Raw genomic sequence first — 14213 nt, 5'->3', positions numbered from 1 at the left:
CAAGAGTCCAGAGAAGAGCATCAAAAATGATTAAAGGTCTAGAAAACATGACCTATGGGGGAAGATTGAAAAAATTGGGTTTGTTTAGTCTGGAAAAGAGAAGGGGGGGGACACGATAACAGTTTTCAAGCACATAAAAGGTTGTTACAAGAGGAGGGAGAAAAATTGTTGTTCTTAACCTCTGAGGTTAGGACAAGAAGCAATAGTCTTAAATCACATCAAGGAAAAACTCCCTAACTGTCAGGGTGGTTAAACACTGGAATCAATTGCCTAGGGAAGTTGTGGAATCTTCATCATTGTCTAAACTGCTCTTTAAAAATCTCCAAACACCTATCATGGATGGTCTAGATAATACTTAGTCCTGCCATGAGTGCTGGGGACTGGACTAGAAGACCTCTTGAGGTCTCTTCCAGCCCAGATTCCATGATTAGTCAGTACTGGTGCTGATAATCCAATATTCCACCCCAGAGGTGGCTGCATTTTAGTGCTGGCTGAAAACACGCTCTCTAGAACCCATTAGAGTTGAGCTCTTGCTGAAAGCCGCTCTACAGTACATAGAAGCAAAGTCCTATTGGTTTTAAACCTTAAATTTGCTTTGTTAGTGACCTGAAAGGTCGATTTTTCAAGGTACCCAATGTTGGCCTAATTGCTCCCACTGAAGTCGGTGACAAAACTGCCACTGGTGTGAGTGGGAGGAGTGTTTTTGCCTCCTCTCTGGGAGTGGGATGTCGCCGAGTCCTGGTGTTCCTGCACAGAACCATAATGCCATTGCGGGTGGCCCTTCTGTTTGCAAAACAAGCTGTTCCCACGTCCATCAGCATGATGCTGTGCTGAGTCTGCCACAAGGCCGGCTGCAGCATCAGCTCTTTGTAACCTGCTCCTGTGCATCTCAACAGAGCGCTTAGCATGGTGGTGAGCGTTTAAACACTCACACTGTGAAACAAGAGCCAGAACTCCAATGTGCTGTTGGTTCTAACTCTGAGCATCGCAGCAGAGAGAGGAGCCTGTGCCTCTGGGCCGATGTCATGTGCTGAACAGGGATAGCCTCTCACTGCTGCTTCTCTCTTTGTTTGTTTTCAGTACATCTTTGTGTCCTTGATCTCTCGAGACAGCGTGTACGATGTGCTGAGGAGAGTCTGCACGCACCTACAGGTATCCTTCTAGTTCATCACAAATCCAATAGCTCCCGCCAACAGGTTGGAGGGAGCTCAAGGCTGAAGTGCGTGCCCTGAAACCACTGCGCTTGGACGGTGGCAGCACTGTATCTGTTGCTCACATGCATTGTGTGATGTGTCCCCTGTCCGGGATGGTGGAAGGCTCTGTATTTTCCCTGTGTGCCCCCTGGGAATAGCTGTCCTGGACGCTGCTGCAGAGCAGACTCTGGAGGGTTTGCATGACGGATCAGACATTACAGCCTCACATCTCAAAGTTGCATGGCTTTGTTTGTTCACTGGTCTGCTACTCTCCCGCCCCCATGTATGCAAGCAGGGTGATCTGGACATCCACTGCTGGGGGTAGAGGAGCAGCTCAAATGGACATGGGAGCAAGAGCATCTTCCCCCGTGACTTTGTGCATCCAGCTTCAAATGCCTGTTACTAATGGTGCCTGGATTAGCGATGAGAGAAGAGCACTGCGTCTATCACTGCCTGATAGGAACCAATGGACGCCCCCAACAGAACCATAGGGCTTAGATACATTGATAGTGCTGGGGGAGCCATCTCAAATGCTGGACAGTGGGAGCAGAGGGGATACCACAGACCCCATTGGGGAGCGTCATGTGCCATCATCCGTGGCTGAGAGGCTCCCCAGGGACATATATAAGGGAGGGACATCAGGGAGGCTGATCTACTGCCCTCTGCTGGCAAATTACAGTACTGCCAATGACAGGCATTCAGAAATCATGACCATAATAAATCTGAGATTGTCATTGTCTCTGTCTCTGTCTCTGTCTCTGCCTGGAAAGACTTGCAGGACATCAGTCCCACGGCACAGGCCTCAGTGCCAGGCAGGCACTGCCTTCCCTGAATAGAGGAGGGGGAGCTGGCAGCACCCCTTTTCTGCAACTGCGCCTTGGAACAAGTGATCGTATCGGGCTGGGTCTATGCCTAGCTAGCAATCAGCTCTTCAAACCTCCCTAAAGTTCTCCAGCATGCTCGCATGACTCGGAATATGCCTAGATATGGCCTGGGGTGAGAGAGCATGTTCCTGGCTGGTGAGGTTGGTTTCCTCTAGGTGGAATCTTCCGTTAGATCAACCACCCCACCCCAGCTAGCTTAATTTAGATAGGCCCCATGCAGGGAATGCTAATGCCTCAATGTTTCCAGTCATAACAAAGGAGTCCAGGCCACTGGGGATAAACCTGCTGTTTAGATTCTCGTTCCCAGTTTGGGCAGCAGAATGGCTGAGCTGTTCTGAGACAAACCCCCTCTCTTATTAAGCCAGTACCTACACAGATGGCTGATGCTTAAACCTCTGTCTGAGTGCTGTGCGTTCCGCTGCAGTGCAGAGCTCACCAAATGTTTCATTCTCGGGCAGCCACTGAAGTGACTCCGCTGGAGAGCGGGATGACGTCTGAGCACAGGGTTGGGAGCCAGATCATAGCTGTGGGCAGGATGTTCCAATAAGGCTTTTCCATCTGTCGCCCTCAAATAAACGAATACAGGAAACGTGACTTAACTCAGCCTCAGCACTTCTGTGAGGTCAGTCAGCAATATCCTATGGAGGAGGAAGCTGAGGTGTGGCAAGCTTAAGGGACTTGCCCAAGGGTCATACGGGCATCTGTGGCACTGGGGAATAGAAGCATTGGGCAGTCAGTCCTGCACTTCAGCAACAAGACCATCCTTCTTGCAGCTAACACTGACATGAGCTTGGGCAAGTGACTGTACTTCTCTGTGCCCGGTTCACCACCTGTAAAATGGGGATCATGCACTGGGTGCGGGGGAGTGAGAATTTATTAAAGTGCTTTGAAGATGGAAAGTTCTGTATGCTTAATATAAGGAAATACATGTCCATGTAATTTGCCTCCTGTGTGTGTGTGTGTGTGTGTGTGTGTGCACGCACGTACATGCACAGTAGTGCAATGTTGCTACTGGAGTTATCAGTGGGAGTTAAATCACATATCCTAACTCAGGGGTAGGCAACCTATGGCACACATGCTGAAGGCGGCACGCGAGCTGATTTTCAGTGGCACTCACACTGCCCAGGTCCTGGCCACCGGTCTGGGGCGCTCTGCATTTTAATTTAATTTTAAATGAAGCTTCTTAAACATTTTAAAACCCTTATTTACTTTACATGCAACAATGGTTTAGTTATATATTATAGACTTATAGAAAGAGACCTTCTAAAAATGTTAAAATGTATTACTGGCACGTGAAACCTTCAATTAGAGTGACTAAATGAAGACTCGGCACACCACTTCTGAAAGGTTGCCGACTCCTGTCCTAAATTGTGCTGTTAAACTGCCCATGATGTAGATTGTTATATACAGTGGTGGTGTAGCTGTGTTGGTCCCAGCATATTAGCGAGACAAGGTGATATCTTTTATTGCTGTCCTCTTACAAGTACATTGCCTTCACTGTCCCTAATTCAGTTTACACCTGGAGGCAAAGGTGGTCTTTGTCAAGTGGCAGTTCACAATATGGAAAATCCACTTGGCAGTTAATGTCATAACATTGGCATTGATACTGTTTCCATTGTCTTCACTGGGAGCAGAATCGGGCCCGTGATACATAATTCACATGTTGCATCACAAGAGAGCCTGAATTCCTGCTGTTTTCTAGGTCTGATAAACTAGGCTGAATCCAAGGAATTTCTTTGCTCTAATGGTGTGCGTGTGCGTTATTTATAACTTCAATGTAAGAACACTGGCTCTGCCAATATTTGTGTTTTTACGCTCTCTTTCTAGAGGGGTTTTAAATTTTGGAATAAAAACCATGGTACAAATTTAGATCTTAGGAGAAATTTAAAAAAAAAGTCTGAGGGGAAGAAATCCATCAGTCCTTAACCTGGTGCTGAGTTTAAAAAGCCTCCAAAGAACCACCTTATTTCTGATGTCTTTATTTTGAGCTATCTGGGTGTGTGGTATAATTCAGAGGTATCCTTAATCCAGAAAAGTACCTCTGGCATGTAACAGGCTGTCAGGAGCTTGGATCTTTCATGGATTTGCAGAGTTCTTCTGCTGATTCATCCTGACAGCCAAATTAGATGGAACCCAATAACTCTGCCTCAGGAGTTCTTGGGGGGTGGGGGGAGCCCACCAAGTCAGTGTTACCTGTTTTACAGGGAGGAGAAACTGAGGCACAGAGAGGGGGAAATGACTTGCCCAAAGTCTGACCGTGGGTCTGGAGAGCTGGAATTCAAAGCTCAGTGCTCCTAACATCCTCCTCAAGCCCAGACTGTCACCAAAGTGTCTTTACGTTATGTTGGTTTTGTTCAGTCTTGGAAACGAGAAGAAACACTCGCATACTGCTGACTCCTCATTCACCTCTTCTCCAGCCCAGGCTAGCCTGAGCACTCTGTCTCCACTGGAATAACCCATTGTCAGAAACCTTTCTCCAGAAGTCACATGTACAGGAGCCGCAACCCCTAAGGGTTTGCATGTGGCAAGTTCGCATACAGGCGATGTTCTTACCAGGCTCACCAGCAGCTTTGGAACCCAGAGTCACTATAACTTTCTGTTGGGGGAGAGAGGGGCAGTGGAATGTCCTAGTCAGGATGCTCCTTCCAGTGGAGAAGTGGAGATCCCCTGATGATGGTCGGTAATGTCTGCTCCTTCCTCTCTTCCAGGTTTCGAGTAAGAAGAGTTTGAGTTTGAAAGAATTCACAGAGGAACCTGATTCCGTATCCCTGGTAAGAGCCATATTTACAAACAAGGAATCAATAACAGCAATAGAATATCACAGAATGCCCCTGGTAAAATGCCTCTGCAGTGAACATATGAGCACTAATGCTGCAGGCTGTGAAACATCTGTTTGAAGTGTTAGCAAGTTTAATAAAATCCCCATGCGCTTTGAACCTGCCAAAAGCAGCACTGGAGTGTGGTGAACACCAGCTCCTCTGCCTGCCTCCTCCCACAGCCAAAATCATGTTTAACATTGATTGGTTGTTAGGAAAGGTTATGGTTAGGCTCCATTTTTTTACCATGGGCTGCAGGATCTTTTGACAGAATCCAGCATGACTTGACAGAAATGGATATTAATGGGGGGTGTGGGGTGTGAAGGGGATCGTTTGGAAAACCTTGTGGTGATGCCTGAATTGAAGGCTCATGTTCAAGTGTCTAGTTCAGGTTAATAGAAATAAAATCTGCTTGACATTCAAACAGCTTCTTCATTGCCGGTTAGAGCTGAGATCTTAAAATTGAATAAAACTGCCTGAGTCCTAAACACTCATAACGTGCTGGGAACATGATTAAATGAGCAAAAATCCGAGTAGATTAAAAATATCTTATAAACTTTCTGTTCAACCAATTCACCAGTGGATTAGACTCCAAGATCAGCTTTTATTATTATTATTATTATTATTTATTTGTATTTGCAGGGGAAATAACTCTATATGAAAATCCCAGCACACCAGAAAGCACAAAGTATATGGAAAGATGTTGGCAGAAATGATAAGTAGGGCTGGCTGGAAAATAAGAATTCCATTTTGTGACAAATTTTGTGGCTCAAAATTTGACTTCATTCTGCATTGGAACAAAAACCGGAGCTTCTCAGATTTTTCATGGGGAAAAAATGAGCGAGAGAGAGAGCAAGCGAGAGCCACCCCATAATACCCAATAGTCCGGTGGTAAGGGCACTCCCCTGGGATGTCAGTCCCCTGACCATGATGCTATTGGCTATTCTTCGAGTGCTGTCCCTGTGGATGCTCCACTTCAGGTGTTCGTGTGCCCCTGCACTCGTAGTTGGAGACTTTTGGTAGCAGTGCCCAGTTGGGTCGCACATGCGTGGTCCTTGCCTCGTGCTGCTGCAGGCAGTTAACCCACGCTGTGTGACCCGCCCCCACTCAGTTCCTTCTCTACTGCCCTTGGCTACAAGGCGGAGCAATCAGCTGCACCTCCCTACTTTGTAGTTAATTAGTTACAGTCAGTTACTTAGTTTCCTTATCATCAGCTACTTAGCTTGTTTCCCTTTTTCTTTTCTCCTTGGTTTAAAAAAAACAACAAAAAACTCATGGCCAGGAACTTCAGCCATTTGAGGGCGAAAGCCCTCACCCCCCAACGGGAATGCCCGGTTTCCCAGGCTTTCAGTGCCTTGCCTCCAGGCTTGCAGACCTGACAGCCACGGTGGGTGTGTTTGCTGCCTGGGCGAAGCAGGCATGCCACAAAGTTTTTCATTGCCTCAGGCTCACGGCCAGAACAGCACAAAGTGGAGAGGTCTCTCGGACCTGCGTCGGGGCATGAGGCTCGGGACACCCCGCCCCCTCCCCCTGTTTGCCAAACCCAGCTTCAGACGGGGTCCTTTCTCCACCCCACATTGGAGTTCCCCACTGCAGGAATAAAAAAAAACAGAGCCGTCCCACAGATGATAATAATAGCACCAGCTGTGCTGTCAGCACCAGGAGCTCGAGTGGCTGAGAGCTCCGGCACCGCTGCAGACAGACTGCAGGGTGGCTCCGGCGCAGGCACTGAGGGGAGGTCGGAGCCCCATGCCACAGTCTGCAGCTGCTCTGTGGGCAGGCATCCAATGCCAGCACTGCCTGGGCTATCAATGCTGGGAGCTGAGGTGGTGGAAAACCCCAGCACCGCTAGAACCAGAGACTGTACAAGAGCGGGCTCTGACGCAGGCACTAAGGGGAAATCGAAACCCCGTGCCTCTGCACCGCGATGTCTGTTCATTCCGCAGGCAGGCTTCCAGTACCGGCACCGGCTGTGCTGTCGGCACCGGGAGCCGAAGTAGCGGAAAATCCTGGCACCGCTAGAGCCAGCCACTCCACAAGAGCCGGCTCCGACACAGGCAGTAAGGCGAAACCAAAACCTTGTGCCTCCGCAGTACGATCTACAAACGGTGCAGCAGCACCACTACAAAAGGGGGCTTCTTCAAAGGCGCACCTGACACGCACAGAGGCGCAGCCGGCAGCACCGCCTTCTCCTCTGTAGCCCTGGCACCAACAAGGAGACAGCCACAGAGGCCACTCAAACTAGCACAGCAGCAGTTCCTCAGACAGAGGGTTCTGGTATTTGGCTCTGCCCCGATCCCCATGTCCGCAGTACCAAGTCTCCCTGCATCCCCAACATCACTCATTGTCTCACTCCTTATTTGAAGGAGGAAGATGAGGAAGAACAGGGAGCTTATTCCCCCAGCGGCTCTTATCCATCAGGAGTCAGTCAACCCAGGAGTCTCTCCTGGGGCATATTATGCTGTCCCCGGGTACTTACAGTGGTATGGGGACCCCCTATGCTGCTCCCATCCCAGTGGGCATACTGGACTCCATGGGTCATATGCCCCACACAAGGGGGGACTGCCTGCCACGGCCAGACCCAGCACACAGTAATTCCCCACAACTTCTGTACCAGCACCCTCAGTGGTACCAGAGGAAGAGGAGGAAGAACCCCTGCTCCTGCAGGGGATATCACCTACCCACTTGCCATCATTGTCCACAGAGTACACCGTTATGCTGCCTCCTCCTAATATAGGGGATGATTTCAAACTGTTCCTTGGCTTATCTGAGAGGGTGGCCCTCTCTGGACATCTCCCTTGAGGAGGTCCCCGTGATACCGCATCGGCTAGTGGACTTTTTTCATACATCCACTTTGTTTAAAAAAAATTGCCCTTCACGTGAATGAGGCACTGATGGATCCTGTAAGGGTTATTCCGTGGACCTCTGCGGCTGTCCCTCCAGCTGGCGGGAGGTCTGACAGGAGGTGCGTACCAACAAAGGGCGCAGACTTTGCATCCAGTGCCTAATTTCTTAGTGATAGATGCAGTCCAGCTACATGACATGCAGCAACAGCCCAGAAACACAACTCATGATAAAGCCTGAAAAGACTTGATCAGTTTTGGCAGTAGGCTCACTCCTTGGCTACCCATCACCTCTGCATAGCCGGCTATGAGACATTACTAACAAAATACAACTATACAAACTACACAAAAATGTTCAAATTTATTAATTTTATTGCCAAGGACAACGGAGAACAATTCTCAGCACTTGATTCTGGGGACAGGGCTGCAACATCTGCGTCAACGGTGGTTGTAATGAGAAGGGCCTCATGGCTCTATCTTTCTGGCTTCCCCAAAGAGGTGTAGTCCATGGTGGAAGACTTGCCAGCCCAAATTATTCGCCAAAAGACAGACGACTTGCTCCACTTGCTCATGGACTCACAAGTAACTCTCCTATCCATGGGAACCTATAACCCCAAACCCTAGAGGAAACAGAGGAATTACTTTACATCCCAACAATACCACCGGCCAGTATATTCACAACAGCAGTGATTTGACTCACAAGGTCGCAGACACAGGCCCTAAGGGGACAACAATCTACTTCTCAAGTTGCTGCATCCCAACCATCAACCTCCAATAATTCAGTAAGGTTGTGTTTCTGACAAAAATTCAAGATGGTCACACTATACACTATAAGTGACTGCCTGCTAAAAATGTCAGCCCAACACACAACATTGCAAGCCACCAAACAGGTGGTTAACCCTCTTCACGAATCTGGGTTTCCTAATAAATACCGACCAGTCCATTCTAACAGTGCAAGAGCTGGACTTCATTGGGGCCCACGTCAACTCTATCAAGGCCATAGCCTCACTACCGAGACAACGTTCTGTCACTCTCACCGTCCTCATACCCACTGTGCGAAATAGCCCACAGGTCTCTGCCAGGACTTGCCCTCAACTCCTTGACCACATGGCAGCCACAACATTTGCTGTCAGACACCCCAGACTAAACATCCGTTGCCTACAAGGAAGGCTACGTGTCAGCTTTGTTCCACACAGGCACAGCATAAACAAGCACCCCACAATATTGGGCAAAATAAAGGACCCCCTTCTCTGGTGGGCAAAACTGACCAACGTGTGCACGGGGGCACCCTTCATTCAGACCACAAATGCCTCACTCCTGGGATGCGGTGCACACCTGCACCCACATTCTGTATAGGGCCGCTGGTCCCCTGCGGAATCCCTTCGACATATAAACCTATTGGAACTTCAAGCTGTCTGCAACGCTTGCTCCCAATTCCTGCCATTCATCAAGGACACGGCTATTTGAAGCCTTAGCTTGTATGTATGATATATACAGACAGGGGGGGAGCACACTCACAGTACCTCTGTATGCAAACCATAAAACCCCGACGATGGTGCATCAGACACAATATCCACCCATAGCAGATACCCTCAGCAGACAAATTTCTCAAGACCGCGAAGGGAGCTTGACAACACAGTACTCCTGCATGTATTTCAACACTGGGGGTTCCCCACAGTAGACCTTTTTACAACTGCACAAAATACCAAACACCCTCATTTTTGCTCCGCTGCAGGTCTCGGCGTGCAGTCATTAGGCGATGCATTCCTCCTCCAGTGGAACGCTCCCCTTCTCTATGCCTTCCCTCCTATTCCTTTCTTGAATCAAGTGATCCACAAGATCAGGCTGGATGGGCCACAGTAATTCTACTAGCATGGTCTCGCCAAACCATGGTATCCTTACCCCCTCAGCATGACCGTGCATCCATGAATCGCACTCCCACTTCTGTCTCACCCGCTGTCCCAGGACTCAGGCCGTGTCCTGCATCCACAGAAACTCCATCTCAGAGCATGGCTCCTCCATGGCTCACAGAACCTGAGCTGACCTGTTCAGAGGAGGTACAAAATATAGTTACGCAGTTGAACAGAAATGAAATGTCGCCTATACATCCTGAAGGAGAGATGAGTTAAGGCCTGGTGCCAACTAAAACGGATGACTTCCATTCCAGGGACATTACCCTCTATACTGCGTTATCTATTAGAACTCAAACGGTCAGACCTATCCATGAACTATCAATAAAAGTCCATCTACCTACCATCACAACGTTCCAAGGTGGATTGCCATCCAGTCTTTACCCATCTATTGACCCAATGTTTCCTCAGAGGACTCAATAATATCTACCCTGAACTACGTGAGCCTACCACACCATGGGACCTGAACCTGGTTCTTCGGATCATCACCTCTTCCCCGTTTGAACCCATGATGATATAATCACTGCTACACTGTTCTATGAAAATAGCATTTCTTGTGGCAATGACATCTGTCAAACTTGTGGCAGAACTGTGGGCTTTCATGGCGGAACCCCCATACATGATCTTCTTTGAGGATAAAGCCTCCTTCAGACCACACCCCTAAACCCCACACAGATGGAACAAATTACACACTTCATAATCTTGATGTTCGGAGGGCATTGGCTTCTTACATAGACGGGACTAAACCATCCCATAAATCACCCAGTCTGTTTCTATCCATCACTGAATGCTCCAAAAGGAGCACAATCTCTAGGAGCATGATCTCTAAACAAAACTCTATCTTCAGTGCGACTCATGGGGATTTGCTCACATCCCACTAGAACCTTATCAGCCTCCACTGCTTCCCTGCACAATGTACCTATCACAGGCATTTGTAGATTTGCTACCTGGGCCTCAGCCCATACCTTTAGACAGCACTATGCCTTAGAGGAACAGGCAACATCTGATACCTCCTTCAGATGCTCTGTACTACTGGAGGTCACGACTTCAACTCCGAAGCCCCTTCTTCCATCGGAGGGCACTGCTCTGAAGTCCCATAAAGTGGAGCACCCACAGGGACAGCCCTCAAAGAAGAAGAGAAGGTTACTCGCCTTGCGCAGTAACTGAGGTTCTTTGAGATGTGTGTCTCTGTGGGTGCTCCGCTACCCTCCCTCCTCCTCTCCACTTCAGAGTTTCCTTATTATCTCTGCAGTAGAGAAGGAACTGAGTGGGGGTTGGTCACACAACGTCAGTTAACTGCCTGCAGCAGCACGAGGCAGGGACCACGCATGTGCAACCCAACCGGGGCACTGTTACCAAAAGTCTCCGACTGCAAGACCAAAGGGCTTCCAATTTGTTTTACATTCACGCGATGTTGATTAACTGCTGGAAGGACCTGGGGCTAGGAGAGCTGAGGGCTACTGCAGTACAAGCACAGGTTACTCAGATAAGGTGTGTGCACCACCTGGTGGTTGTACAGGTGTTTGTATTAATCAGAGAGAGACTGACATACACTAGCAATGTTGTCAGCATGCAAGTCACTGCAGACGAAGTGAGTCTCCAGCAGGGGTTAATTGGGGCTAGGACAACAGCTTTTAAGTGTTGGATTTGTTGACCACTGGACTTCTCTTGCGATGGCCTGCTTCTGAAGCTGGTGACCTCATTGGAGCTGCGTGCATGGTAGCAGTGTGCCCCAGAGAAGCTTTCTCTCTGCTCCTCTGTGTTGTGCAGGGAGGGCTGAGATGCGCTGGTCTCTCCGACATCCTCGTTTTCTGCAGCTGCTGTCACACCAGGCTGCGTCGCTTTCAGAAACAGCAGCTTCCGAAGTAAAGCTCTTGCAGCCTCTCACAAAGTGGAGACTTGTCTCTCTGTGTGCACTGCGGGGGAACGGCTTCCCCGTGGAAGGGAGCAGTCAGGCAATCTGTGCTGACTGCTAAAGGGAAAGTATCCCATCTGCTGAGGCTGAGCCCAGGCTGGCGCCATCCAAAGCCCTTCAGCTCCCCATCCTGCTGCAAAGTCTCTCTAGTGACTGGGAGAGTAAACGTCTGTCTATGGGCCAGCTGAGTGCTCTAGCCCCGGGGCCCCCACCTTAATGGGATCCTGTTGTAATAATGGGATGACTCTTCTCTCCTGGGGGCTTTTTAAAAAAAGCTTTGTCCCACAGTGAGGGCTCTGTGCCCAGAAATGAGAACCCAGAACCTTGGCTACTGTGATTCGTTGGCCCAAGCTTCCTCAGCTGTGTCTGCTTTATCCACTCAGAGCAGGATCCACATACGTTTCCTTTCCTGCCCCTGTAGATGTAGCAAAGGGGACGTGCACTCTCGCAGCTCAGGCTGCCGGCTATGACAGTGTCAAGGAAGTTCTGGCACGTTTGTCAGCGGCTTGAAAGCTGTTCCAGCATTGGGGCAGGTTTTCTCACCTGGATCTCAGGGAGGCAGCACATTGAGGTGATCTAGCCAGTGTCTCCGTCCATGTGAGCAGACATTGCCCTAATCTGTTGCTATTTCTGCTCACCTCTCCTTATGTTACATGGCCGGTCAAGTGGTCTCATGCCATGCTGCAGAGGCCCTTTCAGTGATCAATATTCCTTTTGCAGCTCTTGTATTGGTTTTACAACTGTGTTGATAATGGTCTTTTATCATGGCCAATTATTTTCTACTTTGCCAAGTAACTGGTTATTATCTGTTAGCAATTTCCCTAATGCACCATAAAGTGCTCAGAACTTCCAGGAGTCAGGCCTCCCATGAGGGACAGCTGTTCTGGCCTATAGATAATGTTAATGGTAAGTGTGAACAAGGCAAGATTATGGTAATAGCATAGGAATTGCTGCAAGTTAAAAGGTCCTGTTGAAGCTGAAGCCCTTAACGGCCCGAGTGAAGTTACCTGGCTCCAACAAGGAGCTGTAAGAGCAATTGTATGCTTAGTATTTGCAATGCACCTTCTTGTGTGCCACAGAGATGCTTTGCTCCCTGGGCTGGAATTCCCAGAGCACAAATCCCACCTTGTTTTCAAGCCTGGGATTTGAAGTAGAGCAGCACAGCCAGTGGAGCTCCAGGGAGGCTGGGGGTTAAGGTGCCAGCTTGAAGAAGCTGGCAGCATCTTACCCGAGACCATATTCTATGTTGTGCTTTAGGGACAGGGTCTGTATTGTTAGCAGCTGGCCGTGGGTTCAGGCTGTGTAGTGCTGCTGAGTGTGAGGAATCCATCCTGACAGCTTTCTCCCCGAGCCCTTGTGGACATCGTTTCTGGGAGTCACTCAGTGCTCATGTGTGAGTGCTTTGCACTAAGATGCAACTCGTGTAGATCCTTCGAGCTGGGCTTTTGCTCCCTGGCCTAACGAGACAGCCACCTCCTACCATGGGGCAGGAAGGAAGGTCTAACTGGAGCCGTGCTGAACTCTGCAGGGAGCCCCTCCAACCTCCAGGGCAAAGAGAAGCCTGGAGGCAGAGAAGACCCCTCATTTGAAGACAATGACTGGATTCATCACACAGACCAGTGCAAGGGTTGGTAGGTTTATTGGAAGCTGACCAGTGACCTGGCCAGTTCAGGAGGAGGAGAAGGAATGGACAAGCTATTGCATGAGTCCCTCTCCCTGCAGATCAGTCAGTAGCTCTAACTGCTTGGTGCAGTTGCTACTCCCCCTCCTCACTACTGTGTCAAGGGGAATGTAGGAGACCTCTTGTCTGAGGAGCTGCTGGCAGGGCTGTGAGCATCCCTCTCACCTCTGGATCTACAGTGCATGGGAGAGGTATTGGTAAAACCCTAGCCTGGGCTGATTTCACCCACACGGCTGCACGAGCCCTGTGCTCTCTGGTCTCGGCACCCAAGGGGGAGTCGAGGGGGATGGAAAACAAGGGAGCAGGACTTGCGTTGTTTCCAGTTGGCTGCTGGGGTGAGGCACAAGGGTAGCTGGTCTGGCCCAGAGCACACACCAGGGCCCTGCCTCTGCCCTCCAGGTGCCCAGAGCAGTCGGATTTACGCTCAGCACAGCTTGCTGTGGCTCAGCGCACACATGCCCAGTGAGGCCTAGACACTGACCCCTACCGCACAAACACTCGTGAGAGCTGACAAACAGGATGAGAAGAGCGGAGCAGAACAGCCTTGTGTCCAAACCCCACTGTGTGGTGCCTTGGAGCGGCTGTCAACTGCTCCACATCAGGGCTGGACAGGGGCCACTTTATTCCCAGTGAGGAGCAGCTGTGTGAACTCCCCGACTGCCAACCAGCACACACCAGGCACTGTCCAGCCCCACACACACCCCCGCAGCAAGGGCCCAATCCTGCCAGGTCTCCACTCGCCCAGTGGGGCCCCTATGTGGTTCAGCACAGAGATGGCTCCTCGCCTCTCTCAGCCACTGCATGGGGCCCCTCAAACCCAAGGCGGTGGAGATCAGACCTCCCCTTCCCCCCGGGGGGGCTAGGCTGCCCTCCACACCTGAGAGCTGCCAACTGGAAACAACGCAAGCCCTGCTCCCTGTTTTCCAGCCCCCTCAGCTCCCACTTGGGTGCCGAGACCAGAGAGCACAGGG

General features: G+C 49.9%; 1 protein-coding gene across 8 annotated transcripts in view; it reads left to right on the top strand.

Annotated features, from left to right (window-relative positions):
* Positions 1–14213, top strand: part of GRAMD2A (GRAM domain containing 2A) — an 81267-nt gene that overhangs the window by 49533 nt on the left and 17521 nt on the right. For 7 of the 8 annotated variants that reach the window (XM_039491521.1, XM_039491522.1, XM_039491528.1 and 4 more), the window contains 2 exons: positions 1081–1152; positions 4786–4848. In XM_039491521.1, coding sequence (XP_039347455.1) covers positions 1081–1152; positions 4786–4848 — 135 coding nt within the window. The remainder of the gene's footprint in view (positions 1–1080; positions 1153–4785; positions 4849–14213) is intronic. The other variant, XM_039491523.1, reaches the window with a different exon arrangement.

Source organism: Mauremys reevesii, linkage group 10, assembly GCF_016161935.1.
Source record: "Mauremys reevesii isolate NIE-2019 linkage group 10, ASM1616193v1, whole genome shotgun sequence".
Lineage (NCBI taxonomy): Eukaryota > Metazoa > Chordata > Testudines > Geoemydidae > Mauremys > Mauremys reevesii.
This window is presented reverse-complemented; position numbering and strand designations above follow the sequence as displayed.